The following is a 20068-nucleotide window of genomic DNA, read 5'->3' on the forward strand; positions in this document are numbered from 1 at the left end:
CAGACGTTCCAACAAAATGTTCCTTGTGCCCTCGTCATAGACTGATGCTGAGTTTTCCTGAGTCTGAAGAATTAACTGGACACGAAGTAGAGATCCCAGCAGTTTGCTCGGCTGATAGCAGCAAGTGAAATCTCCTAGAGGGGCCTGGGAATCAGCAAAACCACAAACATCATTGGAACCCAGCATTGCAGGCTGGAAACCTCTCCAGGTGACGGCCTAGTGAACTGATGGATGCTGTGCTCATTGTCACAGACAACAAAAGAATGTCAGTTTCTCCCCCAATTTTCTTCTGTCTCTCGCCTTTTTGCTTCCCCAACATATCTACACGCTGTAAATATACAGTTCTAGTTGATGATGCCATGTTCTCAGGCAATCTCACCGTCTTAAGTGGACTGACCCAAGCAGGGTCCGCTCAGATTCTCCCCTTGGGAATCGGTGGAGGTTTCAGGTTGTGAGACTGGGGATCAGTTGGCAGTTGAAGCTCTGGGAAGAAGGTGCAGGGGAGAGAAGATGCACAGAAAAGAAACGGAGAGAATCCTGGAGGCTCTGAGTCCCACATTCCCGGGGATGGGCAAGTTCAGCTACACGCCTGCCCTGTGCACTGTTCAATTGTTCACCTGCACGCTGGAGCCCAGGCGCCAGGCTATTGCCATTTTGTTTAGGTTGCTCGTCTTTCATTTCTAACCCAAAGCCAGTTAGTGTTTGTGAGCTCAGCTGCAGGAAGGAGAAAGGTGCTCTCTTCTTCGGACGTGATCTTCTAGTCCTCATCCTCTTTCCTTTGTGCTGTTCACTCCTCCTCCTCCAGGCTGGATAACCTCAGCCGATAACATATGTCTGCTAGTCACTGAAATGTGATAGAATTTTTAAAAATTAAGATTTAATTGACATTATATTAGTTGCAGGTGTATAACAGTGATGTGATATTTGTATGTGTACGAAGTGAAAAGTGCAATAGCGTTTGAGGAAATGCAGAGTTCCCATCGTTTCTAGATGGTAGGAAATTAAAAGTCCCCTGCTTTATCGTAGAACAAATTGGGATTAGCCTAACACAAGGGTCTAGTTTCTTAGCCCCATCCTGATGTATTGCCCAGGCTAATTTGTCTTTTTTTTTTTTCCTTGCTTTCATTAAACCAGATTCACCCCCATTTTCCTTCTGGCTAGCTGTATTCCAAATTCCAGGGATAAATCTCTCACCCGTGATTACTACAAAAGGACTGTGTATTCTCTCCTCTGCTTCTTGTCCAGAAATTCGCCAAATGGGTTATTTCTTTGGGCCTTTTGCACTGAATTCAGTCTCTCAACTAACTCCCAGCCTGTAGCTGTCCCGACTCCTGCTCTTGTGCTCCTAGGAGATAACTCCTTGGCGCCTTCTTTTTCCTTCCCGTCACTTACTGTCTCCTCTTACCCAGCATTTTCTTGTTGTTGTAGTGGACAGTGGACGTGAACTCCTTCCTGTCTTTCCTGGTATTAGTCAGTGTAGGTCTCTTGGAAATAGAGGAGATCCTCAAACTCCTATATAAAAAACATAGGACAGCCTTTTCCTCAAAAGAAAAATCATTACTGTATTTAGACATTATTTATCTTATTTCTGGAATGTTTTATTTTTAAATACTGTATATCATTTAAATCTATATGTTTTAGTTGAATAGTAAAGGGTGTGCTGGCACAGGAATCTTCTCCCAGGATGCAGGCCTAACTCCTTGATCCTATTGTTTGTACTCTTGGTCTCTTTTTTCGCTCAGGTCTGAAGTTTTATTCTTATGGACATAGAGTGAATTAAAACTTTTCGGGGCGCCTGGGTGGCTCAGTCGGTTGGGCGTCCGACTTCGGCTCAGGTCATGATCTCACAGCTCGTGAGTTTGAGCCCCGTGTCGGGCTCTGTGCTGACAGCTCAGAGACCGGAGCCTGCTTCGGATTCTGTGCCTCCCTCTCTCTCTCTATCCTCCTCCGCTCATGCTCTGTCTCTCTCTGTCTCAAAACTAAATAAACATAAAAAAAAAAATTAAAACTTTTAATCCGCTCAGGCACAACTAATTGTTTTCATGTGGCCACAGCTCCGCAAGCCTGTGACGGTGCTTCTGGGTTCACGGCCCCCTGTGCCTTCATAATTAATTGTTACTCGGTTGGTAACGCTCGACGTTGTATCTACTGTTGATCCGTTACCACCAGAAACAAAGTTGTTGATGAAAGCCGAGGGTGGCAGTGTCTCCTCCTGAGCAATTGGATGGAGCCTCAAGAGGACACCTGCTCCCCACAGGGGACATTCACGGGGTTAGAGCCAGTCTGCCTCTTAGTCCAATGATTGTCAGTGTTATCAGTGACCAGCAGCTCAACTTTGCTTACAAGAGTGACAGTGACTCTCGTACGTGACTTAGATGGTCCACAACTGTGGGTAAAAGAACCCCCCTGTCCTCAATTGTTTTTTTCTTTCTCTCTTTTCTTTCTTTTTTCTTTTTCTTTCTTTTTTCTTTCCTTCTCTTCCCTTCCTGCCCCCTCTCTTTCTTTTCCCTCCTTCCTTCCTCTCTCTCTTTCTCTTTCTCCCTTCCTCCCTTCCTTCGTCCCTCCCCTCCCCTCCTGTCACCTTCCCCTCCCCACCTTTCCCCTTCCTTACCCTTCCTCCCTCCCCCCTTCTTTCCCTCCCTTCTTTCCTCTCTCTCCCACCTTCCTTCCCTCCCTCCCTTCCTTCTTTCCTTCCTTCTTTTAAAAACATTTAATTTCTTATTTATTCACCACTGCACTCTCTCCTTCAATAATTGTCTGCCAAGAACTCCTCAGGGCTCCGGAGCTAGAGACCCAAGCCTAACAGCAAGGTGGGAGCTGGTGTGCCCAGAACACAACATAAAACACAGAAACACAACATAAAAATGAGCAAATGGGTAGCACGATGTCAGCTAGTGGTAGGCGCTAGGAAGAAAAAGAAGCATAGTAAAGACCCGGGACGGATAGAAGATCTCTTTTTAAAAAATTTTTTTTTCAACGTTTGTTTATTTTTGCGACAGAGAGAGACAGAGCATGAACGGGGGAGGGGCACAGAGAGAGGGAGACACAGAATCGGAAACAGGCTCCAAGCTCCGAGCCATCAGCCCGGAGCCTGACGCGGGGCTCGAACTCACGGACCGCGAGATCGTGACCTGGCTGAAGTCGGACGCTTAACCGACTGCGCCACCCAGGCGCCCCGAAGATCTCTTTTTAAAAAATTTTTTTTTCAACGTTTATTTATTTTTGCGACAGAGAGAGACAGAGCATGAACGGGGGAGGGGCACAGAGAGAGGGAGACACAGAATCGGAAACAGGCTCCAGGCTCCGAGCCATCAGCCCAGAGCCTGACGCGGGGCTCGAACTCACGGACCGCGAGATCGTGACCTGGCTGAAGTCGGACGCTTAACCGACTGCGCCACCCAGGCGCCCCTAAGATCTCTTTTTAAGTGAGATGCTGAAGGATGGCCTCTCCTGTTTGCTACTGCCCCCTTTCCTGTTCCATATCTCTTACAAAGAGCAGATTACTCTCCCCTTCCAGCTGAAGCCTCACCACAAGGGCAGTCACGGCAGTTCTGTTAAATTATTTATTTTGTAATTTATTCTGTTCCTATATCTTTTACTTACATATGTGTTTATAATAATGGTATTACATATGTAAAACATTATCTCACTGAAGTGCACCGGGAAGGACAGAGCCTAAAGGCAAGCCCTTCTCAGGGACACTTAATGCCACAGCGATGCGGACCGCAGAAATCTCTCAGGCGTCCGAGGTGCACCTCCCAAGACCTTTCTCAGCTCTCAGTGAACTGAGATTCTTACTGAGCTGCACGATGTAGCTTTTGTTCATCTGCCTCTTTCCTGGTTGGCCCTTCTCCTGGCCCCACAACAGCTTCATGAGAAATTCAAGGCTTTTCTCTTTAAAAAAAAAAAAAAAAAAAAGTGGGGGGGGGGACTTCTGGGTGGCTCAGTTAAGCTTCTGACTTTGCCTGGGTTTATGATCTCGGGGTCCGCGAGTTCCAGCCCTGCATCAGGGCTCTGTGCTGGCAGCTCAGAGCCTGGAGCCTGCTTCAGATTCTGTCTCTCTCTCTTGCTCTCTCCCTGCTTGTCCTCTGTCTCTCTCTCTCTCTCTTAAAAATAAACAAACATTGGGGCGCCTGGGTGGCGCAGTCGGTTAAGCGTCCGACTTCAGCCAGGTCACGATCTCGCGGTCCGTGAGTTCGAGCCCCGCGTCGGGCTCTGGGCTGATGGCTCGGAGCCTGGAGCCTGTTTCCGATTCTGTGTCTCCCTCTCTCTCTGCCCCTCCCCCATTCATGCTCTGTCTCTCTCTGTCCCAAAAATAAATAAACGTTGAAAAAAAAAAAATTAAAAAAAAAAATAAAAAAATAAACAAACACTAAAAAAAAATTAAAAAAAAAACACAAAAAAACCCAGGTTCTCTGAAAGCTCCCAGGGCAGATCACCACCCTGTCTGCAGCCCAGCCTCCCATCCAGCACCCTGTGCTCCACTAGCGACTCTCCTCCATTCCCCTCTCCCCAAAGTGTCCCGCTGCAAACCCCTCTCTCTCCAAGCCACTTTCACTTCAGATAAATAAACCTATATTAGTGTCCTTTTGCCATGTGACAACTGACTGCGATCTTAGCAGTTTGAAACAACCCTAATGTATCCTTCTGTGTTCTGTGGGTCAGTAGGTGGGCTTAGCTGGGTTCCCTGTTTCGTGTCTCACAAGCCCCAAACCACGGTGTGGGTGTTGTGGGAAGAATCCTGTATCAAGGTCATTACACATTTGTTGGAAGTAGTAGAGGCCACTCTGGGGTCCTCGCCGCAGGCCCCATCGGTGTCAAAGCCAACGAAGTCCCTCTCGCCCTTGGTGTCTGCCTTCTCCTTAGGCTAACCACAGAAGCAAGCTCTGCTTTTAAAGAGCCTCCGTGATGGGATTAGGCCCCCACATCATCTCCGTTTTGATTAGCCCCAAATCAACTGTTCAGCGATCCTAATTACACCTGCAAAATCGTTTCTGTCACGCAACGCAACCTCATCGGGGACGGACAGGGTGTCTCCTACATTCCGTCCCCGGGATTAGACTGGGAAATCTTGGGGGACATTTTAGAATTCGGCCTACCCCTGCCCCTCTTCGAGTTATTTCTCATTTGGTTCTTCCAAGAAGAAATTTTTGAGTTTTCTTGCCTTGCTAGAGCATGACTTGCGTTTTGCTGTAAGAGATATTAAAATGGAACACCGAAGTCGACGCGAGTAGGTTAAAACCTGTAATCGCACCTTTTAGGGAGACATCCTCTGAGGGTTTCTGCTGTGCTTTGGAGGCAAAGGTGGATGTGTTCCACTCGTCATTTTTCTGCTGAGGCTGGTAACAGGTGAGATCCCCTATTTAAATTCTTTTATACTGCACGGGGTAGAACATTCCTTTCTGTTGACGGCTGGTGTGCTAGTTAATGCCCCGAATCTACAAGGCAGCACAGCATGCATATTTGAAATATGCCACTTCGTTACAGCCAGAAAATATTTTACCGGCAACATTATGCTACATTTTTAATAAACACGGCTCTGCACTGCAGTAATATGCATAAAATATTTACATAAGGCTCAACTCCCTAAAAATCTAATTTACTAGCCAGAATGATGTACTGTAACTTGGAGGGTTGGAAGACAAAGGAGATTTAGTGGGCAAGTGATTATGGTCTTTAGGCAGTTTAAAAAGCACACAAAAAAGAATAAATTATTTTATGTAGATCGAGTAGGTAAATCCAGGAGTGAAGGATAGAGGTTGCAAAGAAGGTATATCTCCGTGTACAAGGAGAATTTTTATTAAATATAAGAATAAAAATAGAACTCCCTGAGCAGGAGCAGACGTCTGGGAAAAGCAGTATGTTTTGTTTTTGGTTTTTTTTTCCCCAGATGAGGCATCCTGACAGGGAAGTCTAAACTCTGCCACGAGTGCTTTTTTTTTTTTTTTTTAATTTTTTTCAACGTTTTTTATTTATTTTTGGGACAGAGAGAGACAGAGCATGAACGGGGGAGGGGCAGAGAGAGAGGGAGACACAGAATCGTAAACAGGCTCCAGGCTCCGAGCCATCAGCCCGGGGCCCGACGCGGGGCTCGAACTCCCAGACCGCGAGATCGTGACCTGAGCCGAAGTCGGACGCCTAACCGACTGGGCCACCCAGGTGCCCCTGCCACGAGTGCTTTATAGCAGGTTTCAGATTACTTTATCTGAAAAGGACCAGATAGTGAATCTTTTCCTGCTTGCAGGCCGTGCTGTTTGACACACTTAACTCTGTAGTTGTAGGGTAAAAGCAAGCATAGACAATACATGAATGAATGGGTGTGGCTGTGTTCCAATAAAACTTTATTCATAAAAAACAGGCACTGGGGGGCGCCTGGGGGACGCCTGGAGGGCTCAGTCAGTTAAACGTCCATCTCATGATTCGTGAGTTCGAGCCCCACGTGGGGCTCTGTGCTGACAGCTCGGAGCCTGGAGCCTGCTTGGGATTCTGTGTCTCCCTCTCCTTCTGCCCCTCCCCCGCTCACGCTCTGTCTCTCTCTCTCTCTAAAATAAATAAACATTAAAAAAAACACAAAAAGCAAAACACAGGCCCTGGGCCAGGTTTGGTCTGTGAACCGTGGTTTGTCAGCTCCCGCTATATCTCGTTTCCTGAATTGGATAGGAGAAGGATCTAATCATCTACCAATTCCCTTCCATACTCAAAACTTCAGTGTTACTACTTAACATGCTTCTTTGACTAGAGTTTGGAAAAGCGTAGATATCCTTTGCCAAAAGGTCCTTCCAGAAGGAGCTATGCATCCCTTAGTCAGCTGTCATCTAGGTAACTGTGATGGAAAAAGTTCAGTTAGATGAGATTTAGGCTGCATGACTCCATATAACTGGGGTTGTTGTGAACATTTCTGAAAATGGAAGTCTGTGCATGCATAGGGTGGCCCTAACATGAAATAGTTAACATATTAGATAGCTGAACACAGGAAATGGACGTTCATAGAATATGTTGACAGGACAAAAAGTTGGAACTGTTGGCCAAAAACCAAAGTCAATATTGGAGCCAAGCAAATACTGCCTGCAGTGCTCCATTAGGAGGCCTTGAGCCACCCATTTTTAAGTGGCGAGAGACATCCTCACCTCCAGAACCACGGAAGCAATTTCGCTTTCAGGTAGAGAATTTCTATTATTCTGATTGCTTCCAAATAATTTGTGTGTGTGTGTGTGTGTGTGTGTGTATTTTTTTAATTAAGCGTATAAGCATATTTCTACTTTGAGAAGAAGCGCTCAGTATATGTTGTAATTTCCGGCCTATTTAGTGAGTGTAGAAGAAACTCCATGTTCTTATACATGAAACCTTTTCGTCTCAGGCCATTTTAAAAGCAAAGAGAATATTGACAGCTTTAAAATTTAAATGAGTTTGATCATGTTGAGTGAGTGCTTTTCTTTACGTAGGGACTCTGGGCCGACATTATTGCCATTATTTACAATAACTTTCCTCTTGCTCCAATCAAGAGGTTTCCGTCTACCAACTCCCTTTCGGTAATTATCAGCCACATAGGTGGCAAGTGAGGGACAAACACAGCGGTAGTCTAGAGGTCTCAGTGGGAATCTTGTGCGAAGTCCCCGGCATTAAATATGCAGAAAGCTCCTGTTCCCTGTACTGGTCATTATGCGCTTAGATTTGCAAGGCAGACGTTGATAAGAAAATCTCTATCACCGTAAATTAGGCTTCATGTCAACTATGATCTGTAACCAGCAGGATTATGCCTGTGTTGCTTTCTCTTTTAGGATGATTTCATTCAGGCAAGCTGCTTACTTCACATGCTTGTTTGCTACAGTTTCCTGTGGTGAGTGGATTATCTCTAAGACCTAAGGTTGTGTGTGGGAAAGGAGTAATTAACAAGAATGCCAGCCCCAGAGAAAGCCACCGAACATACAGCTTCGGGAAGGAGGCGGACCCCAAAAGTCAGGACACAAATCCTTTTAATATTCAGAGGCAACTGCTACTTTTCAGATGCAATGCCTTAGACGCATGGGCGCTGGGGAGCCCAGAAGTGAGAATGTCTTTGGGCCTGCGTTAACAGAAACTTCTATTTGTAAATGGCTCTCTACAAAGCAGGTCTTAAACCCTGAGCCCTCAATTTTTATTATTACCATATTCTACAAATCAGCTTGATCTAAATATTCAGGGTAGGCATTTTGTAGGGTCTGGGTCCGACCCAAGTCGTGTCCTAAGTCCCCGGTGCGTATTTGTACTCTTTCAGGCCACTGGGAACTACTTCAGAAATGAAAGTATTGGGTTTAAATTTAAATTAGTAAATCATCCATTTGAGTAGTTCTGGTGTCAGTATCGGGTTTTGAACTTGTTTCCCTTTCTATCCGTTCCATTAAATGTTCAGGGAATACAGATGATTCTGGACACTGTTTATCATTCATTGTTATAGAATGTCGTTTTCTCTGAGCCACCATTATGGGTAGATTTTGAGTCTATGTTCACTTAAAAAGACCACACCTCACTGATTATTTACTTACCCCCCAGATGTATGGCTAAGATATAAATACCTCTTGGGTAAGGGTTACATTTGTAAAGGAATATAATTTCTTCAGGAAGAAGCTGACCCCCCCCCCTTCTAAATGGAAATCTGCCCCCATGTCTAATTGCTTTTACCATGATCATTACCATATACGAATCCACTGAATACTGAGGAGTAAGAAGCCAGAGATGCTATGGACTATGGCCACTTCAATTTTATCTTTTTGGCAAAAAAATTATTCTAGTAAAATTAGAGGTGCAGGTAAGCAGCAAACGAGAAAGCGCACATTGAAGTCCTACGTTACAGAAATGGCCACTGTTAAAAATCTTTTTTAGTCCTTGAGATATTTTTCTACACATCTATTTACACCTTTAACGAAGATGTTATTAATTATAGATACTTTTTTATAACTCACCTTTCCATTTATAGCTATCTTTTTATATACAAGACATTTTTTGCAGCCTAGTAATCTTCCTTACTCGTGGTATTTTTGTATGCACATGCTTATACACATTCAGTTATTTCTGTAGAACAACATTTTGGAAATAAGCAATGTTAGGTACGAGGGTGTGTGAATATTTTAGAAGGTTTTGTGATATACGTAATGGAATTATCTTTCACAAGGGTGACTCTCCAGTTAGCCGTCTCCACCAGCAGATAAGAGTAATCACATACCCCAATTAGGTCAACTCCAGTAGTGAACCATTGTTTTGTGACTGGACATATAGTCACCTTTCTGGAAACAGTATCCTAATTTGTTTCTGGGGAACTTCTGCCTCCAAGTTTGGGTCTATGAACTTGTGACCCAGGCAGGCCTGGACCAGTAAGTAGGTCTACACATCCTGCTAGCTACAGTGACCTGACGAGAGCCAAAGCCCTAGAGCAAGACCTTGGCTTACACTTCTAGAAATAAGAGTTTTCCTCTTATTATTTCCAATTGGACTTGAACCACTGGGGAATACAAAGGCCTGGGCTTCTGGCACCACCTTGTCACTATGTGGAGCGTGAGAGCGACAGCAAAGCCATGGAACAGAGCACATGTATGAAGGGGAATTGTATCTTGATGGGATCAGCCAAGTACGCTGTTCGGTTACTCCTGAAGCCAAATCCACCATGGACTCGGCTTCTGAACCAATACATTTAATTTATACTGAGTCCCATTGGACTAGGTTTTTTTTATCATTTGGAGCCAAAATCAGCACATCAACACTGGGAACTTAGACAATTAAATTTTTTTGCTAAGCTGGTGGGTAAAATGGCATCTGTTGTTTTAACTTGCCTAATCTTTATGATCCTTACCATTTTTCATATACTATTTATGTTTCTTTTGTAAATTACCTTCTCATTTCCTTTGCCCAATTTTTATTTTTTTATTTTATTTTATTTTTTTCAATGTTTATTTATTTTTGGGACAGAGAGAGACAGAGCATGAACGGGGGAGGGGCAGAGAGAGAGGGAGACACAGAATCGGAAACAGGCTCCAGGCTCCGAGCCATCAGCCCAGAGCCTGACGCGGGGCTCGAACTCACGGACCGCGAGATCGTGACCTGGCTGAAGTCGGACGCTTAACCAACTGCGCCACCCAGGCACCCCTCCTTTGCCCAATTTTTAAACAATACGGTATTTTTCTTCTCATTGATGATGCGTTTTTTTTTTTTTTAACAAGACCAAATAACCCGCTGGAAGTCCATGGACACAGGGGACAGCGTGACATAGTTTATGTTATGGGATAACTTGCGTAACTGCTTTAAAACTCTAAAACACGATACAAACAAGCCTATCACCGTTATCATCATCGTCCTTACCAATTTTTGAGGATAAGCAAGAACACCTATTAGAACGTTCCCCCCAGTCTGCTGCAATGTTGGTCGGTTTCCAGTTGCACCTTCCCATCAGCCGAGTCACGTGGCCGAATGGGAACTCCCAGGCTGGCACAGGCCGTTGTTCGCATGCACGTTTGTGCGCTGCGAAGGGGGAGGATGGCCGCTTGATAACTGCGCATCAGCCACATGCACCAGTTGTCTGAAACACAGGTCACTTTGCAGGTAACACTGTCACCGGACTGGCCGCTCAGTGTTTTGGGTATCTCTGAAATCTGGGCCTGTACACTTGGCAACTTGTATTCCCATAAGCTTCCACCTGAAGAGATGTCTGCTTTTTCTAAATATAAAACTTGCCCAAGGGATAGTCATCTTAGCCACACCACCGAGAGGAAGAGAAGCGAGTCGCGATCTTGCCGGGTTAGGTCATCGTAATAGAGCTCAGGGCCAGAATCCCCAGAGGGGTGGGATAGTCTAAGAGGGCATTTTAATCTTCAGTGCGTAATGAAACACATGTGTCTAAGCTGCCCATTCCCTGGAGGGCAGTACGAAAATAGATGTCCTGGAGGATGAACAAAGTTATCATTGGCGTATCTTGTGGTTAACGGACGATTGACTGGCAAGCAAGTGTGCTATCTAGCTGGAAAAGCTTATTAAGCTGACTTTAAAGTGAGCCTTTCATCAAAAATAAATAAACATTAAAAAAAGGTGGGGGGGAGGGGCGGGTGCGCCTGGGTGGCTCAGTCAGTTAAGCTTCCAACTTCAGCTCAGGTCACGATCTCCCCGTCCATGGGTTCGAGCCCCGCGTCGGGCTCTGTGTGGCAGCTCAGAGCCTGGAGCCTGCTTCGGATTCTGTGTCTCCCTCTCTCTCTCTACCCCTCCCCCCACTCTTGCTCTGCCTCTGTTCTCTCTTTCTCAAAAATAAACATTAAAAAAAAGAAAGTGGTTCTTTCAAGGTAAACCCAGATTCATGCATTAAAGGTTTACTTTTTTTTTTTTTTTTTTAAAGGAAACCTCATTTTTTTTTTTTTTTAATTTTTTTTTTCAACGTTTATTTATTTTTGGGACAGAGAGAGACAGAGCATGAACGGGGGAGGGGCAGAGAGAGAGGGAGACACAGAATCGGAAACAGGCTCCAGGCTCCGAGCCATCAGCCCAGAGCCCGACACGGGGCTCAAACTCGCGGACCGGGAGATCGTGACCTGGCTGAAGTCGGACGCTTAACCGACTGCGCCACCCAGGCGCCCCAAAGGTTTACTTTTAATATATGAAACAGTAGAGCAGTAAAGGTATCCCTTGATATTCTCAAAACACGTGAGATGCGGGGTCCTTTAGAATGGCGACCAATTGCAGACAGCAAATAGTTCAGAATGGATTTTCAGGGTAGCATAGGCCTGCCTTTGCATTTGCTCATAGAAACCAAGCGAATAAATGTCTTCTCTGTACGAGCCGACTAAATACCCAATGACTCGTAGTTTGCTGACATTACACTGAGATGGGGAACATTGAACATTGCATGCTGGGAAAAGGAACAGGGCTGGTAGTGAGAAGAATTCGGTTTCTCTTCCTGGACGTTCGTTAGCTACGTGGATCTTGGGCAAATGTGTACTGCTCTGAGACTCAGTTAAAGTCAGAGGCATATAATGAGGTCGGTCCCTAACTTCCCTTACAGAGCTGTTGTGAGAATCTAGCAGGAATGGTTGTTATGAAAGCGTTTTGAAAAAGAGATCATACGTTGTTGTGGGTTTTTTTTTTCCCCTTAAGTTTCATATTTGACTATAGTTGACACATAATGTTACCTTAGTTTCAGGCGTCCCACATAGTGCTTCAGCCTCTCTCTAGTTAGGCTGGGCTCAACCACAAGTCTATCTACCGTCTGTCACCATACGTACAACACTATTACAATACCATTGACTGTATTAGCTATGCTGTGCCTTTTACGCCCGTGAATTATTCGTTCCGTAACTGGAAGCCTGTTGTTTTCAAGGCATGGTATTTCCATAGCATGTTAGGCAACAGGGAGAAACCAAGCTAGAATTGTATTTGCTTGGGGACAATTTATGGGAAAATTATTGTTTGATTTGATAAAAATCAACCAAGCTTTTTTATATGGAAGTACCCATCGAGTGACTCTTCAATAACACACCTTGTTCAAACAGCCACCTCAATATGTGTCATTCCACCTCTCTAATGAAAGTCCTGTTGTGAAGCTCTTTGGATAGTTAGTGGAGGAAGTAAGAAGGTTCACAGCACAGACGTATTTCTATCAAGATAGTTATTTGCATTCATTCCAAGTTAATGTCTCTTTTTGATGATTATACCACAGGATGCCTGACTCAACTATATAAAAATACCTTCTTCAAAGGTGGGGATCTAACTGCCATGTATACCCCGAATGCCGAGCACTGTCAGATGATGTGCACATTTCATCCGAGGTGCTTGCTCTTCAGCTTTCTTCCTGAAAGTTCCACTAATGACACAGACAAAAGGTAAAAGCTGATATTTCATTATTGGAGAAGCCATCCATGTTTCAAACTAGAGCCAGTGACGTGCAAAAAAGGTGTAGCTATTTCAGGGTTATGTTTCCCAAATGGGGTCCAAGGGCCAGCTTCATTGGAGCCACCTAGAGGGGTTGGTTCTTACATTAGCAGAGTCTTAGGCCACAGCCTTAGACCCCAAACCGTTTGGCCTACTGAACCAGAGTGGCTTGGGCCTGGAAATACACATGCTAGAACAACTGTTGCTTTCGCCGAAAGTAGTAGAAATGAGGCATTGCCTACCCAAGGCCTCGAGGAAAATGCTTGAAAACCATTGGGTTAAGCGATTGTCTCAAGGAAGGGTCTAAAAACAGATGAATATTTCACCTGAACAAGGAAACATACTTATTGCCTGACTCGTGATCGTGTTGGTGGATAACACGGTCTTAAGAAAATACAACAGAAGGCAAACATTTTGTTGACGATAAAGTTGAGGCATTTCCAGAGCTTGTGACCTCAGGAAAGTTCTGGACTGAAGGGGCCTGTAGTGAATGACTTTGGGCACCTGTGGTACATACATTATGTGTGTGTGGAGGGGGGCATGCGCATACGTGAAAATACATATTACTGGCATTTTGGGGAAGTAAGAGCACTGGAAAAAATAGTCACTAAAAATCTTATTAGGTCATGCAGCCATGGTTTCATAATCATTTGCTTTCATTTTGTTCAAAATACAGAATGAACATTTCTGTGTTGTTCCATTTCCAGAAGCCTTTTATCTTAACACCATTTGAATTTAGAAACGAGAAACTAGGGGCGCCTGGGTGGCGCAGTCGGTTAAGCGTCCGACTTCAGCTCAGGTCACGATCTCGCGGTCCGTGAGTTCGAGCCCCGCGTCGGGCTCTGGGCTGACGGCTCAGAGCCTGGAGCCTGCTTCCGATTCTGTGTCTCCCTCTCTCTGCCCCTCCCCCGTTCATGCTCTGTCTCTCTCTGTCCCAAAAATAAATAAATGTTGAAAAAAAAATTTTAAAAAGAAACAAGAAACCAGATAAACATCCCCTGATTCAACATGGTAAGGGTGTACAGAAAACCCAGACTGTATGTGACAGGCATCAACTTTTCAAATAAAAAGTTGAGTTAGGTTCCAGAATCCTTGTGAAAGATTACCAAGAAGATTGACATCAAAGGCAGAAGTGTTCCATTACTGTGAACTAGAAGGAGTTAATGAGCAAGATGAACACCTTATAGAGATCCAACTCTTATGACCGATTTAATTTCTTACGTGAAAACAGTCACCAGGTGAGAACATAATCCTCCAAAAGTTTAGAAACATGGGGAAAAAAATCATTACCTCTTTAATATGATTGACTTTCTGTACTTAAAAATGTTTTTTTTTTTTTTTTTAAATTTTTTTTTTTTTAACGTTTATTTATTTTTGAGACAGAGACAGAGCATGAACAGGGGAGGGTCAGAGAGAGAGGGAGACACAGAATCGGAAGCAGGCTCCAGGCTCTGGGCCATCATCAGCCCAGAGCCCGACGCGGAGCTTGAACTCACGGACCGTGAGATCATGACCTGAGCTGAAGTCGGACGCTTAACCAACTGAGCCACCCAGGCGCCCCAAAAATGTTTTTTTTTTAAAGAGAAATAATGCTGAGGTTAGGTATTACAAAGCCTGTTAGATTTTATGCAATTGCCTCTAAGAATGTTCTTTCTAGCAAGCGTCAGGGAAGCTCTATTATTTTCCTTATTCCTGGCCACATTTATTAGTGTATAGAAAACGTTAGACATCTCACCAGTGTGTGTTTATTATTCTACTCTCTAACTGACAGTACTTTTAAAAACAGATTTGGTTGCTTCCTGAAAGACAGTGCTACGGGAACCCTGCCAAAAATGTCATGGGCAAATACAATTTCTGGACACTCCTTAAAGCAATGCGGCCATCAAATAAGTGGTAAGCTCTTGATTTCTTGATTTCTTATTTGAATGAGTAAGGGGTTCACCTTAAAATAGCTTCTGTTCAATCTCTGTGCTGCCTTGGACTTTTGGAAGGGAGTACTCAGAAGGACAACAGAGATGGGGCACTGTTCTGGATGTGTCCTCCCTCTTGCCTTTACCAGTTACGTGCTTAAGGAGCCTCTATTCTTTACGAGGTTAGCCCTACAGTATAAGATTTGCAGAAAGTGAACCACATTCAAATAATTGCCTCCTTCCCCCACCTCCAGTTGCAGATAAGGCTCTTTAAGAGAACACAGAGAGTGTCTCTATTCCCGTGTTACTTGAGATAATTTGTGCCCCAGTGGTTCTCAATAGTTCTCAACCAGGGGTGACTTTGTCGTTCCTCCAAGGGACATTTGTCACAACGTGGGGGGATGCTGCTGGCATCTAGTGGATGGAGGTCAGAGATGCTGCTAAAGATTCCACATAGGGAAACCCCTATGACAAAGATTTCCTGGTCCCAAATGTCAATAATGCAGAGGTTACAAAACCCCATTATGCCCCCAACCTGAAGGCCTGGGCTCTGTAAACCTTGCTAATAAGAATAATACCTCCAGGGTACCTGGGTGGCTCAGTCGGTTAAGCGTCTGATTCTTGATTTCTGCTCAGGTCATGATTTCTGCTCCCGTCATGATCTTGTGGTTTGTGGGTTCAAGCCCCACATCAGGCTCTATACTGATGGTGTGGAGCCTGCTTGGGATTCTCTCTCTCTCTCTCTCTCTCTCATCCTCTCTACCTCTCTCTCTCCTCCTCCCACTTGCTCATGTATGTGTGCTCTCTCTCTCTCTCAAAATAAATAAAGAAACTTAAAAAAAAAAAAGAATGAGACTTCTTCAAAAAAAAAATGTGAGGACTAAGAGGCCAGGAAATTTAAATTCTAACACTTATTGCTACTAATGTCTTGTGAAACATTTCCGACCCTATCCTAATTTAAGGCAAATGAACCATTTGCCTGACATCGCTGATCTGAAAGTGAAAGGTACAGAAAAGAATCTCTCAATTGATGGGCTGGCAGAACCTTCAGATAACCATGTTGTGACTATGTATCACTGCTGTTTTACCTTTACTGCTTACAGTTAATTCTGTACTTTCATATTTCAGGTGTTTTAAAGTTTTTAAAATTTTTTTTTAAATGTTTATTTACTTTTGAGAGAGACAGAGAGACAGAGAGACAGAGCATGAGCAGGGAAGGGGCAGAGAGAGAGGGAGACACAGACTTCCAAGCAGGCTCCAGGGTCTGAGCTACTAGTACAGAGCCCGAGGCGGGGCTGGAACGCATGAACGGTGAGATCATGACCTGAGCCGAAGTTGGAGGCTTCACTGACTGAGCCACCCAGGGGCCCCCTAAAGTTTTTGGGTTTTTTTTTTATCCTTCCTTCCCCAGTTACCACCAACCACTCCCTCAATACTCATGCATATGCATCTGCAGTTTGTATAGTATCCAGTCCTTCGTTATAAACATGGGGATCTGACTTAGCCAATATGTGGCTTACCTGAGGACGAGTACATGTCCCATTTTATAAGATCAAATTTATGTCCTCATACAACTTAATGTAAATTATTCAATTAAGCATTATTTTTCATTATGTTATAATAAAATTTAAAGAACAATATTTTGCTTTTCTCAATAACTAGTAGTCATTGTTAATTTTTTCCCAAACTCAGTCTTATAGAACTTGATTTAATGTTCCCTTCTAACTCTCCCCGAGTATCTCAAATTAAAGTGAATAATTGCTCCCAAGGACATAAAGTCCCTAAGCTCAGGACCAATTTTCATTTAAACAGTTATTGGTAGATTTATAGCTTTCAATTGATCATAAAGAAAAGTTTTAGTTTGCAATTAACCCATTCCAACTCAGTGAGTTTCTTTTCTCATGCGCACCAGAACTGGAAAGAGACTTCGTTTCTAGAATCTACAGACTCTTGTGTGCGTGAATCACTGTGGATTATCCACTGCTCCACCCACCTCAATATATTGTTTTCCTACTAGTTTGTACATTTTCTGTCTTTCCCACCATTAAATGTAGTTTTATGCCTTTTTTAACCATACCCCTGAGGAGTGGAACATTGCATCCAATACATTATGGTTTATACTGCTGGTTTCTTTATCCAAGGTTCTAACTAATGTATTTGAGCGCTTTAAAAAAAAAAAAAAAAAAGGCCTAGGGGCGCCTGGGTGGCTCAGTCAATTGAGTGGCCGACTTCGGCTCGGGTTATGATCTCACAGGTTCGTGGGTTTGAGCCCTGTGTCGGGCTCTGTGCTGACAGCTCAGAGCCTAGGGCCTGCTTCGGATTGTGTATGTCCCTCCCTCTCTGCCCCTCTCCTGCTTGCACTCTCTCTCTCTCTCCCTCTCAAAAATAAGTAATCATTAAAAAAAAGTTTTATAAAAAAATAAATTAAAAAAAGCCTAAATCACAAATTTGGTTCACTGTCTGTTAAAATAATTATCTATATTTTTTGTATATAAGATACATTCCAACTGAAAGGATGCTTAAGTGGAATTTAACCAAATTTTAAAGCAAGAATAAAATTGGATTCCTCATGAATATACAAGAACTGTTCACCTTTTATGATAACGATTTGACACATGGATGTCAGTGGCAGGGCTTACGGATGAAATTCGCCATCAAGCAGGAGCGGTTGAAAGCCAAGAAGTAAGCAAAGTGAGAAGCTTCTTCATTCAGTGCAGGAAGTCAAAGGCACATCAGTTAGTATAACAATGCAAATTCCTAGCACAATCACCAGAGCCCCCATTATTAGCCTCGTTTGCCTTCCTCTGCTTATTGTTAATTTCAGGGTGAACTATTACCCGTATTGTTTTGCACCTACTTTACAATTTGGGAAGCACAGTTACCCCTTCTCCATGGTAGTGCTTATTTCAAGCAGAGTTTGATCATCTAGTGATGTAACAAAACCTCCAAATCCCCTAACTAATGGGGCAGTTGTGAAAAACAGAGTATCATCCTTCAAAACTACCCTAACCGATGGTCTACTTCTAGAAGGGAACGGACTGAATTTGCTCTGTGCATCTTGTGTGTACAGCTTGCCATCGAGACATTCATAAAGGAATTGATATGAGAGGAGTCAATTTTAACGTCTCTAAGGTTGAAAGTGTTGAAGAATGCCAAAAAAAGTGCACCGACAGCATTCACTGCCAGTTTTTCACGTACGCCACTCGCACGTTTTACGATGCAGAGTACCGGTGAGTTAACATTCATAGCGTCTGTCCTTTCCGATGGTGCTTTTGAGATTTAATTGTACGCTTCATAACTTTTTTTTTCCGCCCCGTGGGAAACCAAACAGGGCTTTTAGACCTCACCACTCCACTTATTTATTTGCTCAGTTTTGTTGCCAGTTTTTCTAAGGAGAATAACTTCCATTTCTTGGGGAATGAGGGTTTGGTTGAATAATGTCTCCCGCCCCATTCTCACCCGAAGCTTCCTTGGGTAGAGCGGAAAGATGTCTCTCTGATTAATAATACAAACCCCGAACCCACTCATTTGCAAAGTCATTGTTCTGATTGCTTCATTTCCCACCGACCATAGATCCTTTCGACGCAAAATGGGCTTCTGCGTGCATCTTGCAGTTTGGGGAGAGAAGTAACCTCTTTTCTCCACATTCAGGAACACCTGCCTTTTAAAGCACAGTGCAGGAGGAACACCCACCAGTATAAAGCTCCTGGCTAACGTGGCATCTGGATTCTCCCTGAAGCCCTGTGCACTCTCAGAAATTGGTAATTGTATGCCTACTATTTCTTTTTCTTTTCTAAAAAAATTTTTAATGTTTATTTATTTTTAAGAGACAGAGAGACAGGGTGTGAGTGGGAGAGGGGCAGAGAGAGAGGGAGACACAGAATCCGAAGCAGGTTCCAGGCTCTGAGCCATCAGCACAGAGCCCGACGCGGGGCTCGAACTCACGAGTGTGTGGCTACCAGTTCCCTGTGTGATTGTAGTAAGCAGACTTAGAGTCTCCCAAAGATGTCCCCACTTATTTCCTGCAACACGTGAATATGTCACCTTACGTGTCAAAAGACGTTTGTAGATGTGATTTTGAGATGGGAGATGGTTCTACATTATGTGCGTGGGCTCAATGTAGTCACAGGAGTCCCTATAAGAGAAAAAGGAAGACAGAAGCATCGGAGAGAGGGAGAGAGATTTGAAGATGTTGTACCACTGGCTTTCAAGATAGAGAAAGGATCCACAAGCCAAGGAATGATGGTAACCTTTAGAAGCTGGAAGAGGCAAGGAAACAGGTCCTCCTATAGAGCTTCCCGAAGGAACAAAATCCTGCCGACATCTTGATTTTATCCCAGTGAGACCCATTTTGGCCTTCTGATTTCCAGAACTGTGAGCTAATATATTTGGGTTGTTTGAAGCCACTGGGCTTGTGATAAGTGGTCACAGCAGCAATAGAAAACCAGTACAGTTACATTGCGGGGAAAACAAGAAGTTCGTTTCCGGGCAGTGTCCACTGTCTAGTGAACCCACTCTACCATAATGAATCAGCAAAGTGCTATAGTTTCAGACATTCAGGTAATTTCGATGGAATTATCCAGAAAATCGTCATGACCTGCCACCAGATTTAGCGTATCAGAGTGTTAACGATAAGATGTTGCTGAAACCAAATCACCAATGGCCAATGCCACACGGCATCCATTGCCAACTCTGTGCCAGAATCGGCGTCAGGTGCTGGGCTAGGTCCCCTCTGCAGGAGGTTAAGAACTTGTCAACAGCGCATCTCTTCTCCTGTTTCCTTTTCCCTCGGGCACACCCCCCTCCATGGTGTGTACCAGATTTCCAGTTCAAATTTACTGAATATTTCATTTTTAACATTGATATTCGGTCCTTTTTTTAAAAAAAAAAGTATAATTTCTATCTCTTTATTGATATCCTTTCTTTGGCAAGACAATGTTTTCATACTTTCTTCAGTTTTTTAAACACGGCTTCTTTTAGTTTTTCGAACATATTTAAGATAGCTGGCTTGAAGTCTTTGTACAGTACAAGAGGAAGTTTGTACTTCCTCAGCAAGAGTTTATATTAACTGCCTTTTTTTTTTTTTTTTTTTTGCATATGGGCCATTCTTTCTTGCTTCTTTGCATGGCTTGTAATTTTTTGAAAAAAATTGAGACCTTTTTTTTACAACTTTTTTAAAATGTTTATTTATTTTTAAGAGAGAGAGACCCAGGGGCGCCTGGATGGCTCAGCCGGTTGAGCGGCCGACTTCAGCTCAGGTCACGATCTCATGGTCC

At 43.8% G+C, this 20068-nt stretch overlaps 1 protein-coding gene across 6 annotated transcripts in view; it reads left to right on the forward strand.

The window, feature by feature from the left end:
- KLKB1 (kallikrein B1) overlaps positions 1 to 20068 on the forward strand; it is a 36118-nt gene that overhangs the window by 1512 nt on the left and 14538 nt on the right. For 2 of the 6 annotated variants that reach the window (XM_025933017.2, XM_086703258.1), the window contains exons 1-6: positions 7059 to 7159; positions 7779 to 7837; positions 12671 to 12833; positions 14669 to 14775; positions 17863 to 18022; positions 18444 to 18553. In XM_025933017.2, coding sequence (XP_025788802.2) covers positions 7780 to 7837; positions 12671 to 12833; positions 14669 to 14775; positions 17863 to 18022; positions 18444 to 18553 — 598 coding nt within the window. In that variant the 5' untranslated portion in view covers positions 7059 to 7159; position 7779. Of the gene's footprint in view, positions 1 to 40; positions 209 to 5256; positions 5350 to 7057; positions 7160 to 7778; positions 7838 to 12670; positions 12834 to 14668; positions 14776 to 17862; positions 18023 to 18443; positions 18554 to 20068 lie in introns of those variants that run through there. The other 4 variants (XM_086703262.1, XM_086703259.1, XM_086703260.1 and 1 more) reach the window with 4 other exon arrangements.

This window comes from Puma concolor, chromosome B1 (genome assembly GCF_028749965.1).
Source record: "Puma concolor isolate L17-30 chromosome B1, mPumCon1.1.hap2, whole genome shotgun sequence".
NCBI classification, from domain to species: Eukaryota; Metazoa; Chordata; class Mammalia; order Carnivora; family Felidae; genus Puma; species Puma concolor.